General features: G+C 40.9%; 1 protein-coding gene across 8 annotated transcripts in view; it reads right to left on the bottom strand.

The window, feature by feature from the left end:
- The window catches only part of KCNC2 (potassium voltage-gated channel subfamily C member 2), a 95,873-nt gene extending 84,243 nt beyond the window's left edge, over positions 1-11,630 (bottom strand). For 7 of the 8 annotated variants that reach the window (XM_056481955.1, XM_056481960.1, XM_056481957.1 and 4 more), the window contains exon 1: positions 10,886-11,608. In XM_056481955.1, the coding sequence (XP_056337930.1) occupies positions 10,886-11,515 (630 nt within the window). In that variant the 5' untranslated portion in view covers positions 11,516-11,608. Of the gene's footprint in view, positions 1-10,885 lie in introns of all 8 variants that reach the window. The other variant, XM_056481954.1, reaches the window with a different exon arrangement.
- Between the last annotated feature and the right edge of the window lie 15,031 nt (positions 11,631-26,661).

Below are 26,661 nucleotides of genomic sequence, written 5' to 3'. Positions count from 1 at the left end.
ACAGCCTAAAACAGCAAGATATTCATACAGTCCACAAAACTCTACTAAGAAAAAAACTCTACTCAAACTTACAGCCAGGAGCTGAATTAAACATGTAAAAGCAAGAACACTGAATTAAGTAATGAAATCTAGGATGCAGCCTTCTTCCTTAAAATCTTCAAGGACAAATTGAAAATCAAAAGAAAATCTTAATGACTATCAGAACTACAGGTTAGAAACACCAATGTATTTTTTTATAAATGTGTGTGTGTGTGCATGTACATACATCAATACACACACAAAATATTTGCATCCACATTTGTATATACAGGGGTAAGAACATCAGAAGTCTGAAAGCACTAGGATCCCAAACATCCTCTCTTCTGTCTCACACTCACATTTCACCCCGTTTTCACATTTCTTCAGTGCACACAGTTGTCACACTGTACTCATCTGAACAGTAGAACTTCAACGAAAAATTTAGGTCACACATTTTCCCCCAGCCTCCACTTTTCTGAAGACTTTCCCAAGCAGAGACAAGGCTTGGGTTTCTGGAGGCAACATATTACTCACAGCACGATTAGGAAACTGTAACAATTACCTTGTTATTTTAAAATTGCTTTGCCAGTAAAAACCAAAGCAATATTTGCAAAGTTTGTTCATTATAATTACTAACACACACCTCCAGACCCCTACTTGCAAGGAGCATTCAAACAGCAGCAGTACAAAATAAGATTTTAATATTTCTTCACATTTTAGAAAATTAGCTCTTCATATTTGAAGAAAGCAGGTATCATTTCAAATAGGAATGTCTTCACCTCACAAATCTGTCAGGACTCTATTGCAAGAGAGATTATTCTAATGAAATACAAACCCAACATAAACTACATCTGCACTTCTCTAGAGACTAATGGGTACACTTCTGCTACCAAATACTAAATTTAAATGTCTTTCAATTGTTGAGAATACAAAGTCATTGGAATTTTGCAGAGTTTTCATTTCAGTAAGTGAGGCAAGCTATCATAGCTACCACACTTTCAAAGAAAAACTGCTAACACAGCTACTAAAGCAGTATTCACAGTAGATAGGTATCTACAGCTATCAATGCACTTCAAGCCATTGCAAAATGGTAAATTTTAACACAAAAACTTTGGAAAGGGCATTGATTCAGAAGTACTAGAATAGCTAATCATTGGCTCAGTGACAGTGCAAGATGCTGAATGCAACACAGGGCAGCTGAAGAGTGAAGAAACAAGTTAAGAACCAATTTTGGAAGCCCTTCAATGATAGTTTGGAGAGACACTTATTGCTGTCACAGCTCCTGGATGGAGGTGCAGACTGTACCTACTTACCATAACCATTTCAAAAATATCATAACCTAGTCATTAGGGAAATAATTTTGAAAAGATTGAAAGATCAAAGCTCCCATCTCTAAAAGATTAGGGAAGTGGCAACTGGAGCAAGAAGTTTAAGTAGATAAACCTGCAGTTCATAAAAACCCATCAGCTTCCACCCTTAAAACAGTGACCATCAGTCAAAAGAAACACACTTGAAATATCTTTGCCAGTTTTAAGGTTTGGCTGGCTATATTGTGACAAACCAAGACAATGAAAACGTTCTTTGCTTCAGTCCATAAAGGCTCATTTTTTCCCAAGACATAATTTTCCCTGTTATTAAATATTTATTTTAATTTTTAACTCCCCTGGTTCATTTTTCTGCTATCAGAGCACCAACTTTAAAAATGCAGTTACTAACCAAGGAGACCTTGTAGCTGCAATGCATCAAACCAGTTTTGTTGACCATTCACAGGTCACTGCACTGTTAGTTTCACATGCCTGTTTGGGAGACAAATGACAACCACAGCCATTTGTTTCCCAAGCTGCACAGGTATAACACCTAGGCAATCAGGAAAATAACTCTGCCTTGCTGTCAAGGGTCTCAATTCTCAAATTTGAAACTATATTCAAACAGCCTCTATACAGCCAGCAATAAAATTCACTGGCCAAAGGATTAAGATGCCTAAGGTGTTTAAATCAATACACAATATTACCAGATAATGAAGAGATAATGAGTTATACAGCAAAGCTTATGTTCAACACCTACATTGATATCCTACCACTTGATTTCTACCCTGAAAAAGAGCTGATGTCATTTATTATACCTTTTACTACATACACTTTTGTTTCTAAACCATGAAATTATGAAACACCATCATTATTAAATAAAACCACATCATTATTAAATAAAAGGGAAAGAAGGTAAGTTTGGAAAACCAGAACCTACTTCTTCAGAATAGCACAGATTCTTTCAGTTGGAAGGTTCCTACAACAATCTAGTCCAACTGCTTGACCACTTCACAGCTGAACTGAGTTATTTATAATTTTTTTAAAATAATTTTGCAGGCCAAGGGAAGAACATTCAAGGTGAAATTCAGAGGTGTGCATCAATTACATTCTAAAATTAAAATCTGACGGTAGTTATCAGATCTAGAACTGCAAATGCAAGAAAATTTATTTTCCAAAAGAGATCAGAAACCAGGAAGATGAATAAGGTTCTTCTCCAAACTATATCTGAATTCAGCTTGGAATACTGAAAAATTCCTGTCACAAAACAGACATGCGTAACACTTTTGATGATGTTAATAAAAAAATATCAAAGTTATCTCTTTCAGCTTTTAACAATCATCCTCTGAAAATGAAGATACTCCTGAAACCAATTATTAAACATAACTGCCATTCACAGTCGGATTACCAACTGCCAATAAAGACTATTGCTCACTTGAAAAGTTCAGAGAATTTTTAAACACTTATGTAAAAATAAGGACCATTGAGGACCTCTCCTTTGATATTGTCTAAGAACTCAAGAAAATTTATATCCATTTTTATACTTCAAAAACATTTTTACATTTTTCTGTAATGTAAATTTCTTACATTAAGAAAAACATTAAAGTTCTGTTATTGCACAGACTTTATATAAAATATTAATTACTACATATTTGATTATCCTTAATCTTACAGTACATAGCATATAAAAGCCTAATATTTCGTGAATGTTCACAATCTGAGAAATTTTTTAGGCAAACAGGAATGTGATAGAAGACATTATTATTCCCCCCACTCCTTAAGACTGCCCACCAGCAGCAGGGTGCTGCTGGGGATGGTTCTCTTGCTCAGTGCTGCAGCAGGCACCAACACAGTCCCCTTGGCAAAACTGTCATGAACTCAGCCTGTGCTCTGCCTTATGGCAACAACATGCACCCAGAACACTTCCTTTTTCAACTCCACTAAATTCATTTTCTCCAATACAATTTTATCTGCTATTAACTGAGTTTCAGCATTTGATTTCTGTTGCTCTAAAATCCCAGGTACGATCAGATCCCCAATATTGGAATAGCCTTGTGCTTTTATCAAAGCAACCATTTTAGTGGGGTGAAAGTCCTTGCCAAAGAACTGTTTTTCTAAAGATAATGATTAAACAGTTAAAATGAAGTTTACTGCTATATATCTACTATATCTTTAGTACTCTAAAAATTATCCAAGCCAAATGCACAATCTTCAAGAGATACTTTTATAAAGACTAGGCAAAGTGGAAAAATGTAATTCTCTATGCTATACATTAATGAAAATGTAAACATTTTTATGTTTAAACTATACTTATTTAAAACTACACTTATTTCAGAAACAAGCTTAGATCATATTGAGTGTCATACTTCATGCATATTAATGAACTCTACCACACTATTCTGCACTGGGCTAAGAGACTGTTCCTGTTTACAGCATTTTGCTGGAATATTATCAAAGACCCAATATCTAAGTTTCACCCAGAAACACTAAGAAACTACAAAAGGCTGTCTGTAACAAGAAAGAACTGAATTATCACACTACTGTAATAATTAACCTACTGGTAAAAAGACCAAAACAACAGCAGTATCTTGGAATTTTCAGCTTAAAAGCAGCAGGGGGAATAATAACATACTACTATAATACATAATTAGATAATTTGATTTTCAAGCTTCAAGCCACCACTTCAGCCAGGAAATCTGTAAAGCAAATCACAAATCATAAGAAATTGTATTTCATGTGATTAGATGGCATTCTATTTTTAACACATCTGATTAACAGATGGAAGTGGAGTTTTTCCTTCAAAACTCCTTTAGTCATCATAAAGTAACAACAAAGATGTTAATTAAACAAATTAGAAGAACAAGACAAAAAAAAACAAAAAGGTGTGATTTCATGTTCATTCTCTACAGCTATTTCTACAGCATCTGAAATTACAGTTACCATTTAGTTATATCAACATATACACATGTATATGATGTACCAGATCATCACTACAACTTGAATCCCTTTGATCATGTTAATAAGTATCATCAAGACAAAAATAATATATTTGTTTATCAGAATAAATTATTTCTTAGGTGTGAAATATTCTCATGTTTCAGCCCTCAGATCAAGGGACAAGGCTCTTTGGAAGTAAGAACATGTGTAAGTAAGACTGGACGTAGTTCCCCTATTTCCTCTGCATATAAAATTATTGAATAGTCTTGCTTAGCATTTTTTTTTAATAACTTCCTTTATTCCCATGCAATTACTGATTTATACTGGAAAAGTGTGTGCTTCTGAAAGAACAAGAGTGTGTAAAGGAACTGTGTAACTATAAGAAATACAGCAAGTAGACCAACATCTAATAGTTTGATACTCTATTACCATATCAGTATTTATTTGCTTAACTAATTTACTCACAATAAAAAAAAATTTAAAAAAACAACCAAAACAAAAATCCCCACAAGTTTTTACACTGAATCAGTAAGTTAATGCAAACCATGCTGACAGAAGTGAAGTCTAAAGAAAAGTTTAGTAAAGAGAATTAAAAGGAAACACACTACCCCCACTGGGTGCCAAATATAGAGAGCATAAACCTTTTTTTTCCAGTTATGGCTGAAGGAAACTGTCCTTCCCTAAGATGAGCCACAAATCTGAATTACAGGACGAGCAGAAACCATCTCTGGAGAAATGAGCACTGCTGAAACAGCACCTGATAATCAGAAGTTCTTTCTTCCCACTTAAAACTACTGGACATTGCCTTTATAAGAGATTATTGAAATATTAAAAATTTATAGAGGGAGCCTTTCCTCTTTTCTTATTCTTCTATCTTCTGCAAGGCACCTTCATAGGAAGGGAACAATGATGTTCTGCCAATGAACACTGAGGAAGAGAAGGACAGGCAAACTCTACACAAACTTCTCTTACAGTATATTAAAGTTCATACAGTGAAGGATATTAATCAAGGATATGGAATTTGTCTGAGTTCTGAACTTTTTTGATTATGACTTAACACAAATTCACTAAATCAAGCAAAAATGCTGATTCCTTTATAGGGTATTGATTGCTGTATTTACTTTGGACTAAGTACCAAACACCTTAAGAATAAAAGGACCTTGAAGATACCAATTCTCTTGCATCTCTTATTTCATATTCTGACTGCATCACATGATGGGCATGATAACGTGATTCCTCATCTGACAGTAGCACTGAAACCTATACAACACTCATCCCAAGCTTTGAGCTATTCCTCCCACCACCATCTCAATCAGTTTGAGGATAAATTCTCATCCTTAAAGTAAACCATTTAAGAATTTTATCACTGTAAACAAACATGACAAATACTACATTCTATATTAACTACATAAAAAAGAAAGCATTGTCTGCCAGATTTCCCAATTTAAAATTCTTCTCACACTGTTACTATATTGGGCTGTGTCTAATTAGGTGATTTCCACTTCCAGATACACCAAAGCAAATTCAACCTAAGTCCATTAACCAAATTATTTCAGTCACTGAAAGACAATCTGGCTGTATGCACGTGAACATACCTAACAGCATCTAATTCTGAAATGATAGGACAGATCATCTCTGTCATTTGTGTCAGAGCCACGACAACGTCCTTTTCCCAGATGAGTAAGTGACAGTGAGAAGGCTGTTTTCAATGGGAAGAGGAAGCGAAGAGCTGGCTTGTTTCCATGGAAACACTAGCAGCATCAGGCAGAACAGCTGTAGAGGAAGAGGCAGAAGTTAGGAAGGCAGAAATCTTGCTGGTTTTACGTCACTGATATGTCAGTACCATCAGAGACCATCTACACTTAGGGTAGATCAAGCCAGTTGATTATACATCATGTATTAAGCTAGAATTTCCTACTAGGACTTTAAAAAGCCAGCATGCCAGAATTAAATTAATAAAAATTACTTACAATGTGATTTAATCAGCCCATGTATACATGAATCTACAGAGTGTATAAGTATCTGTAACAGTAATGTCATTAGGAACACACCTTGATGTGTCTTTCTTAAAGACAGCTCCCACAGTGTAAATGCTTCAAGCAGAATGACTGTCTTACACCAATTTAATGCAACTGACTATTTTCCCACTTGTAAATAAATTCAGTGCATTGATTACTAACAAAAGGAATACTCTCTTTGAAGCATCACCCTTAACTATTTTCTTTGTGCCATTTTCAGACAGATGTCTGCCTAATAATCAGTTGGTAAAATCTAAAGTATACCTGCTTTTGTCATTGACTAAATACAGAGAGTAAAAATTTCCATTTATGTATTAAAGGGCTTCCTATCTATTAAGAAAGCAAACCTTTGCTATTCAGTATTAATATACAAACATATATTCTGAGATTAATGTACCTGCACCATTCCATTCACAGTATTTCAGACTACTGCAGCAGTGTTGTTTCCACCAAAAATAAAACCTGCCTTGAATCAGAACAGGCAAAGCCCTAAAAATATAACTCACTTCAGTCATTCACTATAGTACATGACAGGCTTCCTAAATCAAGGCTTTCTTGACAGGTATCAAAACAGGTATCTAGGTACCTGGAGAAAACATAAGCAAGCCACCAAATAAACACGTAAGTTATCTTTGGTAAGAATGTTCTGTAACATAATTTCTGTATCTTTAGCCTCTCGAGGGAATCTGTAAAATCATATTTTTCCCATCTCCCATCCCACTCATTCAGCTGATTCCTCACCTCACCGAATGTTCAAAGCTGGTGTAGATGCAACGGGTCACTGAAAGGAATCTCTGACAATTTAACATCATATAAAGCAATAGAGGGGAACTTTATTTCCCTCCAAAAATACCACCCACTGCTCAAATACATGCTCCCCATGTCACTGTAAAGCAGCTCAGTATTTTTAAGAACACTTGCAAGAGGTATCTTGATGCCTAGACCATAAGCCTTTTGTGGGTTTATTTGCATTGCAGTGAACATTTACTGACAGCAAGCTTAACAAACACTTGCTAATTAGGACTTCTATTTCCTTGTAAACCAAGTAATTACGATCTTTCCTAGAGATAAAAACCATAGCAAAGGGGTGTGCAAGCTGCCTTCAGCTGCTGCAGAGGGCAGTGCCAGCTCAAGTGCCCTGGGCCATGCTGCTTAACTACCCCATGTGGCAGCTGCTCTCCCCTTATCCATGAACAGATTTATAGTCTTCTCCAAACGTTAAGGATATATAGCTATGGACTTGGTGAATTTCAGGGCCATTTTTGCATTCCTGCACTCAGTACAGGAGTAATCCGTAATCCTTAGGAAAAATCAATGACAAATACTAATTACTTCTTTAAACAGCATCATTTTTCAACTATTATTCAAAAATAAAAAGGCTTTAGAGGTAATTACTTTGAAATATGATATTTGAGATGAGCATTCCAGTTCCTGCTGGACATCTGCAGACACTTTTGAACTCAGCACTTAATATTGCCTCTTGTGCTTTCTTACAAACTACTCAGATGTATCTTTGCACTTTACTAAAGCAAAGAAGTTCCTGGCACTTAGGAGCTACCACAATCACTTACAGATATTAACCCATGAAACAGGCACATGTTTTAGTCAGGTAAGAATTAGGTGTCTTTTTCAGAGACATTTAAACCAAGGCATGAAGGCTCAGTCTCCCAGCACTCCTCCTGCTGTGCCAGCCCCTAATGGCAGTAGATTTCCATATCTCCATAACAGCAGTGTGTCAAACAGCCCTTGGTGAATGATCGCTCCATTCCGCATGCAGTGAAAGGAGCACGGCTGCACTCTTTAATTTCATTTCACGCTCTATGAAATCCAGAACGACAACATGAAGACAAAAATAACATTCAGACCCAACTCCTGAACTTGGGAAACAAAGGAAAGTGTTGCAGGTTTCAAAGCAATCACATATGCATGGGTTACATTTCATATTTACAAGGTCTGTGTTTAGTAGATGTCGCTATCTGACTATTAAATTGCGTGCGCTAGAAGTTGAATTTTTTTAGAATCTCGACTAAAGTAAACCCTCTTGTCAACAAACTAGTTCCACTATTTATATAACATCACTGGATGGTCTTGCTAGAATAATCTTGTGCGTGCACTATCCCCGAAGAGGTTACCATGGCAACTTATATTTGAATTTCTATAAATTTCTATTTTTAGAGATCACAGTTTCGAATAAAGAAAATCACAAATATTAAGTACCATTTCATTAACAGAAAATATCCCATTTTTATCAGCATCATAATTCCCAAAAAAGACTCTAGTGAACCTAAATCAGTAATGCTAAAAGAAAATAATTATCACAGTTCTTAGAAAAGTTCACCACTAAGCAGCCCCATCATAATCTAAGTGGTGTATGAGTCAGTAACTAACACTGTGAGGAAAAGATTGATGTTCAGAATTTTGTCTTGATTTCAGCAAGCCCAGGATTTCACTCAAATGTTTTTAGAGTTAGTCATCATATCAGCTGACATAAAACAAGAGTGTATTTGCCAGAAAAAGGGCTCTTGTTTCAGGTGTGGAAAAACATTCTCAGTTCCAAACTAAGGTTACCATCACCTTAAATTACAGTGCTCAAGAGTGCTTACTAAGTGCAAGTCCTTAAATACAAATTCCTTTTAATGCTTTAAAACCCACCAGAAATTCTTGAAATTGACTCCCTACCTGAAAGATCAAGTACAGATCTTCAGAAAATGAAAATACAGATTTAGACGCTGTTGTGAAGGTTCTGACACTGCCGTATTCTGGATGCCTGGGTTTGAGATCAGAATAAAATCTTTAAAACAGTTACGTTATAAAAAGGCAAATACCCTATCTTCTAAGAGATTAATATTGTCATGTGTCAATTTCCTACTGCAGTGTCAATTACAGTATTCATTTAGCAAAACTGAAATATCTTCACCCAGGCCACTAATGGCTCAGGATGACCTATTACAGACGGAAAATTTAGAAAGAAAGTTTGACAGGTTCTGTCAAACCCAAGTGCAACTCCAGGGCACGAGAGCATGCCTACTTTCCTATTTCTCCTGGAATCCTCCATTTAGCACTTACTCCATACTTCTCAGTTCTCCAGCAAAGTTGAGCAGGAAGATTCTCTGTCACAGAAGCTGCAGTTTTGACACTGTCAGCAACTTTCCACAAGACAGTAGGTGAAAGAAAACCTGCAGGGCAATCACCACATACACTACAGGTTGTCAGGTAACTGACAGCCAAATTTTCTTTAGGATTCAGACAGCTGAGATGTGAGATGTGGGTATGTCACTGATGAGCAAAGAGACACTTTAGCTTTTAGCTTTTCTTCAGAACCCATTCTTTATTAAAAACTTATTTTAAGAATCAACTGGAGCCAGCTCTCAAGGGAAAACATACTGGTAGGCAACCTTCAAAACATAAACAGCATTGGCACTCAGCAAGTGACAGTAGTAATTGTGAGGACTTTTACTTTCTCTTTAACTTACCTCAATAAGCTCACAGGGTGAGCAGCAGAAACTGCATCATGCCATGGGTTACACTTCCAGAAGTCACTAAATCACACAATTAAATCACAGATCTATGAGACTGCCAGCAGAATAGGTGGAACTGATTAGGAGATTATACCCACCATAACCGCACTTTCTGCAGAATAAGGTTTAGCTCTGAATACTTCATGGAAGTCCTGATAAATACACTACAAAATACTTATTGCCATTTCATTATCAAACATTTCCAGTTACAAGTCCTTTGTCATGTATTGCAAGGAGGATTTGCTGGTGGCTGCTTTTCTGGTTAAATTAGAGACACCACTGTATATTTCTCTCAAAGGAATTACAACCATTTGTTTGCTCCAAAGCCCTGAGTTAGAGAATGAACCTGTATCACCGCTGGCAACTGCAATGAAAAGATAGAACTAAAATCCAAGACATCAAAGTATAAAGTAGTGTGCATAAAAATCTAGAATCCCTATCTAAGTAAGAGAAAGTCAGCATGATCACTTACTGCCTTGTCCCCAGGCCCTCAGTCACAGTCAGGGTCACCCTGAGAAATCAATGGAGGAAGAGACAGGGTGACCCCCTGTCACATTCACTTTGCTGAACCAGGATCACCTACCAATGCAGCAAAGCTCAGAAAGTACTGAGGTCACTCTCCTGTGTCACTGTCACCACCTGACCCCAAACCAGAGACCTCAGGCCAGCTTCCCCAGCCCCAAAAGCACCTTCATGCACCTTCAGGGAGACAGAGGGTGCTGCTCCTGCTCACACCCACGTACAAACAGGTCCACAGTGAGTCACCCCTCCACACCCGCACCCAGACCAGGGGTGACTGGGGTTCCCTTGCAGGTGTCTCGGGGCACAGCTCCCCCTCACCTCCACGCTCCCACGAGCAGGATGCTGGCACAGCGGGACCCCCGCGCTGCCTGGCATTGCCTGCGGACGCGGAGGGGACCAGCATCACCACCCCACGTGGAGCGACGTGCCCTGGCAGCGGCGCACCAGAGCATCACTTCTGCACGCACCCCCCGAGCGGGGCCAGCCTCCCCGCGATGCCGGCCCCGCTCAGGGACCCCGGCAGCCCCTCGGCTCCCAGCCCGGTGGGAGCGCCGCCGGCGGCGCTTACCCTGGCGGCACGGGAGGAGTAAGGGTCCTCGAAGAGCGCCCAGACGCGGGGCTGCAGCCGCCGCCAGCGCCCGCCCTTGCCCTCGGCGGCCCCCACGTCCTCGATGCCCAGCCTCTTGGCCGCCAAGTCGTCGTCGTCGCCGTCGGGGGGCGGCTCGCCCGTCAGCAGGTCGGGCGCCTCGAAGATGTCGAGGGCCTCCTCGGCGTCGCGGTGCTGGCGGTAGGTCATCCAGCAGCACGGCTCCACGTCGGTCTCGTCGATGCCCCAGAAGGCCAGCTCCTCCTCGAAGAGCGGCCCGCACACGTCGGCGGGGCAGTGCAGCTTGCCGGTGCGGTAGTAGTTGAGCACATAGGCGAACACCCCCGGGTGCCGGTCGAAGAAAAACTCGCAGATGCCGCCGCTGCCCCGGGGGCTGCAGCCGCTGCCGGGCTCCGGGCAGCCGCCCGCCGGAGGCGGCGGAGGGTTGGGGGGCGGCGGCGGCTCCTCGCCGCCCGGGGACTCGCCCTGGGACTCGCAGGCGAGCAGAGCCAGGCGGGTCCCCGGCAGGGTCTTCAGGGTGCTGCGGTAGGTCTCGTGCCGCGTGCCCCCCACGTTGAGGATCACCCTCTCGTTGTCCTCGAGCTTCCCCATCGCTCCGGGTGGGACATGACTGGGGCGAGCGCGGGAGGCGGCGGCGGGCAGCGGGAGCGGGGCGCGCCGGTCGCTGGGCGGGGGGCAGCCGGTCGCCGGCAGGTCCGCGGCGGACGAGCTTCTGCCTTAAACGCAAACAGAAGAAATCGAGGAGAAGCCCCACAGGCACCACCGCAGGAGGAGCGTTCCCCGCGGTCACGGCCTGTCCCAGACCCCTCCCAGGATCTCCCGCACTCCGCGGAGAGCCCTCCCGGCCCGGCACCCACCGCCGGCCAGCTCCGCACGCTGCTTCGCGCACGGCTCCGGGCTGCCTCCCGCTTCCCTGCGAGCAGGCTACCGAAATGGCACTGCTGCTGCTTCGACCGCCTATGGATCCGCCACCGTCCCCACCCCCTTCTCCCTCGCGGGGCTGTGTGAACCGAGCTGATGGAACAGAAAGTGTACGGTTAATTATTTAATGGGCATCTATCTTTTATTATCCTAACAGCTTAATGAAGGGGAAAAAAAGAAGACTTAGATATTTTTCTCTTCCTCCCCACCCCCACTGTGGGAGGAAGGAAAGGGCTGCTTTTTGGGAAGCAATACCGAGCACCCCATAAGCGCAGGCAGCAGGCGTACTCTGGGAAAAGCCGTCCGTGCGGAGCTCGGCTGGCTACTTTCTCTGACAGACCGCGAAGGCGAGCGCGCATCTCGGGGAAGGGACAGGTGGGCTCAGCGCCGCCGCCGGTCTCTCCCGCTCCCCGCCGGTCCCTCCCGCTCCCCGCGGTCCCCCCGCCGCTACCTTGGCCGCAGGAGCGACAGCGGCTTCTGTCCCCGGGCGGCTCCGGCCCCAGCCGCTCTCCGCGCCGCCCTGCCAGGCGAGACTACTTGTTGTCGGCTCGGCTGTTTCTCCGCGTTCAGGTGGCTGTTTCACCTCCCTCCATGCCCAACTCCGACAGGCGTAACAGCGGCTCCCGCCGCCCGCGCGGAGACCCCGCTCCCCTCATTTTACGGGGGGGACGCGGCCGCTCCACGTCGGGGCTGGGAGCGGGGAGCACCGGCGGAGCGCCGAGCCATGGGCACCGGGCACCGGCACGGCCGCGGTTCCCGCGGCGCTCCGGGCACACGAACCCAAAGGTGAAATCGCGCCTCATTTGGGGCCGCAGCTCCGCCCCGGGGCGGAGGCAGGGGCAGCCGAGCCAGCCCTACACACCCCTCCGGTCCCGCTACCAGCCTGGGGGCGCGACAGCGAAAACAAACACTGCATCTTGCCGAAAAAGACACCACCTCCGCTCCTGATACACGGCCACTTGGTTCACTTCAGTGAAACACGCGGGAAGGGAGCGGGGCTGAGAACAGCTATTTTTCGGAGAAATGCAGACAAAGCAGCCGTAGCTACAGGTGTCTGCGGAGAGCTCGGCCCCCAGGAGAGGAGCACGGAGCGCCCGCACCGCCCCGGCCGCACTGGGAGCACTTCAGGCTTCGTGCGCTGCATAGGTGCGAGGTTGGGTGTGGCAGAGGGGATGGAACTTGAGAGTCCCCAGTAATGTATGAGGGAAACCAATGCCTGTGCACTGTAGTATATGAGAGAGTCCCGTATCCCTGCTTCCAAGCCAGCTAGGTTATTTTCTACAGCCTACACTGCTGCCTGGTTTCAGCTGGGTTGGTCAAAGGGAAAGAAGCTTCCAGCCCCAAAGAGAAAATACAACATGAGGTGATTCCTCTTGCCGCTTCCTCAAAAGAAAAAATAGTCTTCCTCCACGCAGAGGGTATTCCCTGGCCTGAAGGAGGGCAATGGGTGGAATAATGGTGTCTGGAACGTCCTCTTTCCGCATCAGAGCCTTCGGCTGGGCACTCGCTGGCGTCTGGAGGGCAAAGCTCTGCTGGAAGCAATGCTCTGGGGACACTCTGCTTAGACCAGATTGCTTTAACCCAGATCTGTCTCTATGTGGCATCCATGATGTAAACACAGGCTCCCAAAGCAGCAGCAACTTTAAGGAATGGGTTTTGGAAGCTTTCTCCAGATGTACATTTTAAAGTTCCTAAAAAAAAAAAAAAAAAAAAAAAAAAAAAAAAAAAAAAAAAAAAAGAGCAAAATCTATCCTGCCACAGCAGATATAATCAGTTAGTGAAAACCCTTGGAATCAAAATTAATATTCAATGACATAGTTGAGAATGCAGTCAAAAAGGTTCTACCATCCTAATGCCACCTATGGCCTCTCATGCTATACTTGATTTTCTTTGCAGATGGGATTTTTCTGAAAAGGGGACATAGAGAAGGAGTGAGTAAGACAAAAGGAATCTTCATTGTCTTCTCTCTGACCTACAAGAGGTTTTTGGAGAAATGCAACACATTAAAGCTCTGCAGCATTCATCCATTATTGAAAACCATAGGGTGGCAGTAGCTGCCAAAACACTACAAAAACTGTATCATGACTGAGTACTAGGACTTCCTTCTGAACCATCACTGTGTGCTCCAGTCCCCCATCTGTGCCCAAGTTAACAAGTCAATCCCTCCAGAAAAACAACACACAAAACAAAAGCAAAAGCCCTAACAATAACAAAATCAACAACCCCCCCTAAACCAAGCCCCACTAACCACTCCCTAAAAAAAAAAAAACCCTCACAACCCACCCAAAATCCTGAGAAACCTGAGACTAACAAGGATGGCATCTCATAAACAGAATTTTTACATTCATACCTGTAATGCTATTGCCATGAAAAAGGCATGTATTATGAGCAACCTGTTGACACTTCAGACTTGTAAAGCACTCAGGGGATTTTGTTGTATGGTAAGAATAAGCAACAGAAAGAATTTTTCTAATAGGTAAGAAAAGGAATGATCTCTTTCAGAATATAATAGTCCTTCAGTCATATAAAAATTTCCACATTCTGTAACTTGTCTGTTACTAAATATAATGCTGCTAATTTCCGTGTGTGTCATTCTTCCTTGTAGTTTCATCATGAGGCAGACTTCTCAATGAAGGATGAAATTATGTTAGATGTTGACTTTGCAGAGCTGAAATTTTCTTGAATCACAATATTCTACATAGACATAGTGACATTTATGAATTAATTTCCTTCCTAAAAGAGTTTGACCTGAATTTTTGCACTCCTCAGTGCTTCCAGTAAGAGTGAAAGCAAGAGACATATGTAAGAGAGAGAAATGTGTCTGCTCAGTGAGCCTTACCATGAAATATGTCTGCAAGGGAGAAAAAACCCCAACAAACCCAAAAACTATTTACACACATGCTCAAACATATTCATTTAAAAGGTAAGTGGGAACATTTCCGTAGCTCAGAATTTGGGGCTTTATTTGAGGAACTGAGTGATACTGAGCAATGTGCACCTGATTTTCCCTGCTGGCTAATAATTCCTTTACAAAGGGAAAGGTCCTATGTTATGGTTTTAACCAGCAAAGCAATCAAATTAGATATAATGATCACTATGAGAGACCCAAGGCAAATGAGCATTTTACTTACTAGGAGCAATCATTCTGTGTGCAAACTTGAGTACTGGAATGCAAAGTCATTGGGTTACCAGCTGTCTAACAAGAGTAAATGGAAGAAGGGATTTGTGCAAAAGCAAATCAAATTTGAGGACAAATGCACTGTACCTCAGCTAAAGTCATGCTCTGAATCACCTCCTGGAGGAAATCTGTCCCTGTAAACTAGTGGGTCCCTGGGAAGGTTAACCTGGCCAGATAACATCTGCCATCCTGAGGAGGGCATGAGATGTTGAAGCCACAAAGTTTTTCGAGTGCAGATCACTATTTCATATTATTCATATGATGTTGTAATTGGGAAACAAAAAATAATCCATTTTCATCATTTATATCAATTTAGTAAAATAATTATTAAGTAAAATAATTATTTTAAATATCCACTGTCATTAACATTTTATTAAGCTTCTGCTTATTCATTTCATGCATTTTTCTATTTTTCCTTATTATTTATAATCATCTCTAATATTTACAATTACATGTGCTAATTCATTACACATCTTGCAGAACATGGCAGCCACATTATACTGAAGTACACTGATGATCAGTCAGAATCTTACTCTGAAACCACAAAAACCCCTGAATTAATAGATTAAGTAAATATCTCTGAAATAGAACTGCGAGGAGCCATGGTGTAGTTAAATTGGATGAAGTTCAAAACACAGCTAGCAGAAAGTTGTCATTATTTTTAAATTCCAGTGCAGGATTGCATTTTTAGTTAATGCAGTTGAGATATAAGCTTGGTTTGATCAATAACACAGAATTATTGAAAAAAAAGTCTTATTGTAGAGAAATATAAATCAAAGTAAGATGGACAAGACAGATGTACAAAATGTGAAAGCTATGATGAAGTCATCCTACTCTTACACTAGCACACAGGAGTTCTCCATATGACAGGCTTTATACAGACAGGTGTGCTTCATATGCTTTCCCCCAAATTTCAGCTCATTGTGAAATTCTGGGGAATGTGGTGTCTCCCATTAAAAAAATGAAACCCTGGAAAAGGTCCTTGTATATTACATTTATCAAGGAAATCAAAAATAGGGATCACAAGACTGGGATCTCCTGAAAAGAGATGACAGTAGGAAAAAAAAAACAAAACAAAACAAAAAAAAAACCAAAACAAAACAAAACAAAAAAAAAAAAAAAACAAAAAAAAAAAACAAAACAAAAAAAAAAAAAACAAAAAAAAAAAAACAAAACCAGGTGAGCACTAATTGCATTGCCTAATTAGGAATCCCCAGTATAACCCAGGCTATATGATTAAATCTTTGCCTTCCCTAGTGGTGGGGGAGGAATTCTAAAGTGTATGTACATTAAAACTGGCTTTGGGTTTCTCATTTCAAAAGAAAGGGAGAGGTTGGTGTGTTCAAGGGTGAAAATCCCTCACCTTGGGATTGTTTTGCCTGGGATGCTACAAGAAAACACACAGCAAGTGCAGCCTTTCCAACAGATCACCTCCTCCAGACTCATGAATGTTCAGATCCAAAGTACCTGTTGTCACAGGTACCTGCTCTCACCTGCTCCTCCCTTAGGAACTGTCACCTTTCACTTTTGATTCCTTTGGATTGGGGTAAATTACACATGTTCTTTGCCCAAATGCCAGCCTCAGCACAATCTTCAAGTCACTGCCTTTCCCCTTCATGACCCTGGGGTGTCCTTTGCCCCCCCAGTACTCATGCCAGAGATTTAGCAATGCAAGATGGTGGAAGGCAAGATTACTCACCTGTTTCTGCTGTGATTCAAGCATCTCCGTCAGTGCTGATTCACGTTTGTGGGATGCAGATTTTCTCAAGAGCTTTAGGATATTGCATTCTGCTTATAAAAGGAGGCATTGCCTCAGGCTCTGTCCACACTTACCTTTTTTAGTGGCCAGTGCTAAAATAGTTGAAATTAATTTTTGATCTATCCTGAAAATTTTCTTCTATTTCAGGTAAAGGTTAGTGATGTTGTTTTCTCATTTGCAGCTAGCCAGCACAGGATACCACTTCTGAGGGTCTGGCACCTCCCAGCAAGGCATTGTCCTTGTAAAGACTCATTAGGCAGTGAGAACAGTACTGAGCTCCTCAACAGGCATTTACTCCCTAGTTCAAGTGTAAACACATGGACTGAGCTTCTTCCAGGTGCTCTTAGCACTTGCAGAGACTGAAAGAAACAGGTCTTGAAATATCCTTGTTAAGCATGCAGAGTCCCAAGAGACAGGAAAATGAATGCAGTACCTCCAAACAGCTTTTCTCATTCAAAAGGAATAAAGCTTTCCACTTCTGTTGGGAAAGCAGAGAGACAGAAAATGGGAAGATGCCAAAGCCGTGTCTTACAGCCTGGCCAGCAAAGCCAAGGTAGCCTCCACCAACCTGGAGGAGTTTCTGTTTTCTGGCAGTCTCATGAAAATTTTGGGAAATTCTACTTCTAAAATTTCTGTGATTTTCTATTTTTTTATCCTTCTCATTAATTTTAACTGAAGTTTTTGGGCAACACATAAATAATAAAACTTTGTGTCAGTATAATGAGGGCCTCATCTGGTTTCAAGTTTTAAGCATTCACATAATATAAATAATAAACAATCACCTAGATTGCAGGACAGTTAGGTTTCTTCAGCTACAGAAATATGTGCTCTGAAAGAACTAAACTTATCTAAACAAGAAGTGCCTAATTATATAATTTTCTTCAGAACAGAAACCAAAAAACCCAAACCAACCAAAACAACAACCCTAAACAAAATAAAAACATCTGTAATACACTTTGCTCTGAAACATGTCATTTTCATTTCATTGGCAAAGACTATATTAAGAAATAGCCAATTTATAGGGGACTGGATATGTACCACTAAACAACTTTGCAAAGAAATTTAAAGTAATATTTAGTTTCTAAGTCTTTGAAGTGACCAAACTGACTTGGACATATTTTGACTTGTAGGGAAAATAATGGGAAAAAAACCTTTACACTTTCATTTTGGTAAATTAAATTATCTATCATCCAGCATACACTCTATCTACTACCTAATTGATATTCACATTGTTGTTGAACAGCTAGTCTGTGTTCTTAAAAGATGAGATCCATTCAATAAAATATTCTAGAAGCAGTCTTATGTTTCAGTTAATGCTAGCTTTTACTAATCTTCTAAAACCAGTTCAAATCTGATATATAATCTACATATGACAGTGATTTATTTGAGGAAGTCAGCACACAATCCCTCACATGCTACCAAAATCAATGGAGAAACACTAAAAGGCCTACAGAGGTTTTCAGGTGACTGGCATTGTTACACCTAGTTTCTGTGTTTCACCAAAGTTGACTGCAAACCTCATCTATCATCCTTCTCCTTCCCATGATTAGCAATCTGCATTCTTTTCATTAATTTTTAGGAACAGACCATAATACACATGCCTCAAGAGTGCAGGGATGTGCTTTAATAGATCATCTTCTGGAGATGTTTGCACTGATGATCATTGAGGCAACCCTGAAGCAGCAGCAATTTAATTGATTATCAGTGTATAGGGGATACTTTGTAATAATAATTTTCTACTATTGATTCAAAGTTTAATAATTTTGTTTTGCAATGGTTTTGTCTTCCCACTGTGAGTAGCTATAGCTTACCTGTTGGGAAGGCAATTCCAAGAGTTCAAGGCACAGAAGTCTCCTGCAGAGCATCACTGACTGAGGCAGGCAGATTTGTAATCAGATGCCTGAGCAGTGCAGGAAGCAATGAGGTTTCTTCTTACTTTCTGCAGTCTCATATGGCAGACCCAATCTCAGTGTATGCAAGCTTGATTAATTTTGACTGCCTCCATTCAGCTGCAGTCAACTTTTTTCCTCTCCTAATTTTTTTTGTGCTACTTTGCAGACGAGATTGCCCAAATCTGGACTGAGCTGTCTACTGCCATGGAAACAGAAGAGCATTCTCAAGAGATAAACACTGCATCTCCTCTGCTTGTGCTTTGGTCCTGCTTGCCACAGTTAGAGGTGCTGCTACAGATTTCTGCTGTGACCCATGAACTGGAACCATTCCCCTGTCAGACAGGGGAGAGCCAGACAGGAATCACCAGATCCACTGAGGGCACCATCATCAGCATTTCCTCCTCAGAGACAAGGTGCAGTGAGCCTTAAGCAGCTGTGCAAGGTCATGCTGAGGTGGGAAGTCTTGGCAGAAAGAGCCTAGATAACTGTGAGTTAGTAGTCCTTCTTAGAAGTAGGAAAATAACACTGCTTTTTCTCAAGATCAACGTTCACAACAGCACACGTACAAAGCCAACAAAATCCTTCCCATCTGATTTTTTGGCAAATGTTGACTGTCAAAATGGAAGAAGCATTCTCACATCATGTAACAATTGTTTTTTTATAAAACTTTATGCAGCCAGGAAGTATCACATGGGAGATTCAAAGGACTTCTTTAAAAAAGAATGGCTTCTAAAATCTGCTTGCAGATTTTAAACCCTTACCTATCTAGGGAGCTACCTCAGTGTTCCTGCTAGCCTATACAGAGGTGAAGATTTGTTCTGACTTTTCAATAATCTTTTCATACTACAAATTGCTGCCTATAGGTACTAGTTAAGCAAGATGCAATTTGAGATGCTTGGTATTACATTAAAAGTGAGGTGTTTGTATCATTAACATAGTATTCCCTGTCTCCTACCCTCATCTCTTCCCTGTCTCATATTTTTTTCCAACTCATATTTTGCATTTTCTGAGGCAAGGATTATATCCCAATGTAGTAGTGTGCACTGTGCCTAGCTCAGGCCATGACATATCTTTTAGGCTCTTCAAAGGTAGAAAGCACATTAATGAAACAGCTCAAAAAGTCCCAGCTCAAAAAGAGTCAGCAGCAAAAGGGGAGGCAGAGTAGAAGAAAAAATACAAAAAGAGATACTTTGAGAGCAGAGCTGCCAACTTAAATATACCTTTAAGTTTCTCCCACTACTGTGACTAAAAGATTGCTACTCCTCCTCCATAAAAGGAAGCTCTAATTTAAAATCTAGCAGTATCATAATTAATGGGAATATTATGCTAATCTTGGGGGGGCAAAAAAAGACCGCCACTTATCAGGTTCATTTACATTTTTTAATAACTCCTTGGCTTAGGCTCTTAACATTAATTTTGAAAATTTCTTAGGAGGTTCCATGTGCCAACTTTCACCCTGCAGCCACCCAACCCTTTCCTTATGCATTCAAGAATACAGGTGGGCAAGAAGTCCTATGGTTCATCATCTCTCCTAAAGGGAAAAGCATCTCCACATCCTGTTTTGGCAACAGGACAATCAGCTTCATGGTGTAGAGTGGATATAAGGCATTTCTAGAAGCACAGATATGACACCAGCCTCCATTTACATTTTATTAGATCACTAAACTGACACCTACCATGCCAATTCTTGTTTGATGCTTCTGAACACTTTTTATCAAGACAGATATTAGAAACTAGCAATTAAAACTCAGTCTAAACTGAGAATCATGATGTCCTCATTCTGGGTTGAATTTTTAGGTTTCAAAACCATATTTATCTACCTTTAAACTGCTCATAGATCTGAGTTAAGAATTCACAGCCTGTGTTCCTGCTGCTATCAAATAGTCTCTACAGCCCAAGAGAATGATTCAATCTAACAAATTATCAAAAAGACTGGCTTTGAACTCAAAATGCAAAGGAACAGTTTGTAGTCCATGTTTATTTGGAACAAATACATTTGCAGGTTTTAGTGCTACTTTCCTTTTAGTGAGAGAAAAGTGCAATTAAGCCAAAAAGAATACTAAAAAGTTAGTAATCTTGGCATAATCCTGACTAGTGTGTAAAGCAACCTTGTGGACTGCTCCTTCAGGGTGAAAGGCAGTTCACAGTTTTATGTATTATTTATGGCAGTAACTTCACAGGGGAGGAGGAGGAAGGCACTGCAGACATTAATACAGTGGTAAGTTGACAAGGGGGCTGAAGAAAAATATCACCTGAAAACAGCAGTCCTCCACTATGTTTATTGAATAAAACCTTCACTTCACCAGGTTAAAGGCAGCCTAACTTAAGTAAAAGAAGAAAAGAGAGGAGCAGGAAATAATAGACATCCTGCAAATTGAACATTGTTGTAGAGAAGCAAGCTTTGGCTTGTCTTACCTGCATTTCTATGCATCAGACTGCAACAGGGATTACTGCACATCTCAAAGTCTAATAAAGATATTTTCAGCTGACACAAAGTATTTTCCATATATTCCATTTCCATATGTTATCAAAAATAAGCAATGGTAAAACCTATTCTAATAAATACCTGCATACATAATCATATTACATTTACTAAATGTGTAAGAGACTATTTACATACAGTGTCTGAAAAAAGCTGCTGTTAAACATCTTACATTTTGGTTTGCCTTCCCTTACCCCTGCTCTTAAAAAAATAATGATTTAAAAAATGAAATTGTGCAGTTCTTCTTCATTTTCCATTAAAGATTCCGTGTTTATGCTGTGGATTTCACTAACATGTATCCTAGAAGCAAGACTGGGAAGGAGAAATAATACTTCTAGTCAGGTAAAGCTGATGCAAACCTGTTAGGAATCTGAAAAAAAAAAGCTTAAGCACAAAGCTCCCACAAAACTGAGACATTCATACTAGATTTTCCAGCAGAAACATGTCCCCGTGTCTCAGAGCATGGTAGAACTTCACTGTTCCACCTCAACTGAAATGATGCAAGAAAAATAATTTCTTGAGAAGAAAACTGGTGAGTTAAAATCACAATGTCAGGAAGACTTAGTAAGTTCAGATTGTGAAAGGAAAGAGAGAGGGAGGAAAGACACCTGATAAAAAAGTAAGCTTTATAATGCAAGTACCTCACTGGAAAGAGCTTAACCAGAGCACTGCACCTTGTGTAGAACATTCAATTCAACACAAGGAAAGTACCAGTTGGCACTTATGGGAGAAAAATGAGAATGGTCTTTGATCTGACCAGTTAATGCCATTTCTCTAAACAGCCATATTTAGCAGACTTCAGATCAAAGGGGGTGCAATAATAGTCTTTAAAGCTGTTACATAAGGGAAGGATGGGATAGCAGAAACAGTAATCAGCTTAAACCATAGCAAGAAATATTCAGGTCAATCAGCAAGCAACTTGTACCAGCAATAGAACAGATTACCTGGGAATGTGGTGGAGTCTCAATCACAAATGAGAAAGCAGCACAACTGGGTTTTTTTTCAGATAATACAGAATAATGGAGTGGATAACCTTGTAAAATCTCTTCTAGACAGATGTTTTCTGACTTGGTGTGAAGGAAGAGTATTTACGCAGACCAGTACAGGTTAGGCTTTGCTTTATGACTGGTGTTCCAGAAGGAAGATAGAAGTCAAAAGATATGAATGAACAAAAAGTATTAAAGACTAGGAATGTGATTACAGCTACTATTTTTTTTTTTCATCTGCTCTATCTCCTATCCTTTTCCGCAGAGACTTTTCTTGCTGGATGTTAGTTCATATTTTGATTTATTTCTGAACATATTTTAGCATTATGGCTGTTACTGAAGAAGTTCATTTCCAAGAAGGATGCTCCCAAAAGAAAAGTTTGGAGGCATACCAAGATAAAACGAAAGAGAACTTAGAAATCATATAGTCTCAAACAAGGGGCAGAGTATAAAAAAATAAACACAAAGAATATGGAAAGTTAATTATCTGGCACTGACAACTGATTTCCTTCTCGCTGCACTGGTTTTAATAAACAAATAAATAAATAACTGCCTATTTCCTGTGGTTACTTGGATCTATGCAACAATAATATCTACAACAGATATCTCTCAAAAGCATATTATACCCATAAAAAGCAGAATATTATATCTTGGTTTAAACTGTGTTGCTTCATCAGGCTCTTCCAAAATGATTGTTCTAAAGGAAAAATAAAAGCACTGGTTTGACTTCTGCTGCTGTTTCCTTTGGTCATGGACCATTGAGAAGAGAGAAGAATTCAAGAATGTCTAGAGGATGAAAACAACTGCAGTATCCACAAGTGAAGCCTGCAGTTAATCACTGCATCTGCAAGGCAAATGCTATTGTCAAAAGAAATTACTTCAGGGGAATAATTTTACCACTGTGAGTGCAGGATTTAATTCATGCCAAGACAAATCATAGGATCCCAGAATTAGACACAGGAGTGATTAAGTGTTCACTTACTCAACACAAGTTGTAAGGAGAAAGGAATATTGCTTTAAGATATATCTCCAAAGCTGTTATTTTAGCTTCCTCTGATGTTAACCTGTGCATTGCTATAGCAGAATGGGGTTTCCCCTATTGAGGTATACAGCAGTTAGTGCTAGGGTTTGGAGAGTTACCAAGCCTACAGCTCCAGGGATACCAGGGCTGGGAAAGGCATGCCAAGGGGAGCACGGCTAGCACGAGCATTGCTCCTTTCACACCTTTCCAGTTTGGGTCTCCCGTGTTCCTGGGGTCCTCAGGCCCAACCCCAGGCTGCCACTGCCACTAGGGCTGGCTATGGCTGACTGCATGGGAACAGGCTGCCAGAGAGGCTGTGGAGTCTCTCTCCATGGAGATACTCACATTGCCATATGTGAGATGTGGCATATAACAGACATATGGGGAAAAAGGGAGGTTGAAGTGTTCAAGGCCAAGCAAGGCCCCACAAAAAACCCTCAAACAATAAAAAAACCAAAATGCACAAACAAACAAACAAAAACCCAACCAACAAATCCAATAACCAATGCCCATAAAAACAAAAACCCAAACTCCAAAAGTAAACAGCACATCCCTCCAAAGACAAAGTGGTAGATACATTTTTAATCTTTTTGTTGTTCTGGCTGTAAAGATGCACACAATTTGATCACCTGGCAGTAACTTACGGAAGAGAAATGAGTTTTTGAGTGTGAATCAGTAAAAATGCCTCCTCTCAGTAATGAAGCCATCCCTGGTGAGGATGCTGTAAAGTGAAACTACTGAAGGTTTGCTCTACGTGGCTGTGTTTCAATTTTTCAAAGTGCTCTTAAACTTTCCAGCTTACAGTGTCAGTGCATATTCATTTCATGAAGTAGCTACAGACCTTAAGAATAAGGAGTTAAATCACTTAACTAATTTCTACTTCTCTTCTGGGAGCCTGCACATCTAATAGGACAAAATACATTCACACCATAATGCACTTCTGATGTTCTCAATTACAGCAAATTGCTAAAACTTTTCAGCAGAAATGTGAATCATGGTGTCATGAAGATAACTAGTTTATTAAGCAGTGAGTTTCAGTGAAGAATCTTCTTTGAGAGCCCCACTTTAACTAAGAACACACTCTAATTTGGAAAACATGGGCAATTCTTAAAAAGAAAGCAAATGTAGAAAGTTTTGTTTGAAATACATTTAAAGGCAGTAAACCCAGTAGACATTTCCAGACAGTTTTAAAGCTACAAAGCATTGATTAAAGAAAAGGATTCAGGCTCATTAAAATGTTCACAAGTAAATAAGAGCAAGTCAGAGCACAATTAATCAGGCCATTGAGACAACTCTTAATGAAAAATCAGATACCACAGACCTTGGTTTGAATAGTTACTGTGTTTGTCTACTCACAGTAAGCGTGGTGGGCAAAGGTTGGGAAGAATTTGCTTTGAATTCTTTGCCACCATCTGAAGTTTAGACAATGAGAAACTGTGGGCAGATAAAAGTGACTTTTGTGAGTGCCATTAAAAATTCACCATAGACATGACTTCTGATGAGGCAACAACTGATCACAGAATCCATAAGGTTGGAAAAGACCTTCAAGATCACAGAGTTCAACCTTTGATCAAACACTACCATGTGCTAAGTCATTTCTTGAACACTTACAGGGATGGTTACTCCACCACCTCTCTGGGTAGCCTGTTCCAATGCTTAATCACCCTTCCACTGAAAATTTTTTCCTGATGTCCAATCTTAACCTCCCCTCATTGCAGCTTGAGGCCACTTTCCCTTGTCTTCTTGCTGGTTACCTGGGAGAAGCAGCCAGTCCCCACCTGGCCACAGCCTCCTTTCAGGGGGTTGTAGAGAGGATAAGATCTCTTCTGAGCCTCCTCTTCTCTGCACTAACAGCCCCCCTGAGCTCCCTAGGCTGCCCCCCATATGACTTACTCTTTAGACTCTTCACCAGTGCTGTTGCCATTCACTGGTCCCACTCCAGTCCCTCAATGTCCTTTTTGTGGTGAGGAGCCCAGAACTGGACACAGGATTTGAGGCATGGCCTCACCAGTGCTGAGGGCAGGGGGACAATCCCTGCCCTGCTCCTGCTGGCCACACTATTGCTGATCCAGGCCAGGATGCCTTTGGCCTTCTTGGCCACCTGGGCACACGCTGGCTCATGTTTGGTTACTGCCAACCAGCATCCCCTGATCCTTTTCTACCAGGCCACTTTCCAGCCACCATGTCCCCATCTGTAGCACTGCATGGGGTTGTTGTGACCCAAGTGTAGGACCTTGCATTTGGTCTTGCTGCCCAAGTGTAGGACCTCATACAATTAGCCTCAGCCCAGATCCTTCTGCAGAGCCTTCCTACCCTCCAGCAGATCAACACTCCCACAGAGTCTGCAAACTTACTAAGGGGGCAGTTGAATGTCTCATACAATAATCAATAAAGGTATAAACAGGACTATCCCCACTACTGAGCCCCAGGGAAGCCACAGTGACCAGTCACCAGCTGGGTGTATCTCCATTCTCCACCGCCCTCTTGGACCTGGCCCTCCAGCCAGTTTTTTACCCAGCCAACAGTGCACCTGTCCAAGCCATGAGCAGCCAGTTCCTCCAGGAGAATGCTGTGGAAACTGGTGTCAAAGACTTTGTCCAGGTAGACAACTCCCAAACCCTTTCCCTCATCCTCTAGGCACGTCACTTGATCATAAAAGGAGATCAAGTTGGCCAAGCAAGACCTGTAGATAGCAGGTTTCACATAATTACCACAGTACTGCTTTCATTTTCAGGAAAATTTTGACCTTTAAAATTAATCTTAGATTATCCTGTTAAGGATCTATCTTCAGACTAAAAAAATAAAAATGCAGGCCTACCAAAGCTATGTTCTTGTAACAGCACCTCAATTCCATGCTAACAAAAAAATAAATTTGTGGCAGATATGACCTATACAGCTTCGTCTGACAAGCAGACCCACTTAATATACATGTTTTTGTCTTGAATTTTTCCATTCCATAAAATGTGGGACAATTTTTCTAAAAGCTTCACAATAAAATTAAACATTGCATAAAGAAATATGCCAGTAACTCATTTCACAATCACTTTCATTCATTAAATTGAGCTACAGTTTTATCTGTTGGTACAATTCTCCTAAGTGAAAAAGTCTAAATAAAGAACATGATACTTTAAAAAACTAACAAAAATTCGACTTGGTATTTTTTCAGCTATTTGAATGGACACATTAATAAGCAGATCACTATACAACCAACTAAAGTTTCCCTTCTCAGAATTACATGCCCTTCTCAGAATCACCGGTTCCAAGAACACTAATTAACAAAACCTTTCCAGTGAGAGAAATTCCAGCAGGAATGGGGAACAAGAAAATCATAATGAGTCAGAATTCTTGCTTAGAATATGCATTGACAAAATCTGCCTTTCCCTGTAAAAAAATACATACAGACTTTTGCAGCCCCAAAAGAATTCTCCAAAATCCCTCATTTTCAGATTTAGAGTAGAACCTCCAATACTTCTTACATCTGACGCCACAATCAAAGAA

Source organism: Oenanthe melanoleuca, chromosome 1A (assembly GCF_029582105.1).
Source record: "Oenanthe melanoleuca isolate GR-GAL-2019-014 chromosome 1A, OMel1.0, whole genome shotgun sequence".
NCBI lineage: Eukaryota > Metazoa > Chordata > Aves > Passeriformes > Muscicapidae > Oenanthe > Oenanthe melanoleuca.
Note: the sequence above shows the minus strand (reverse complement) of the source record. Positions and strands in the feature narration are given on the sequence as shown.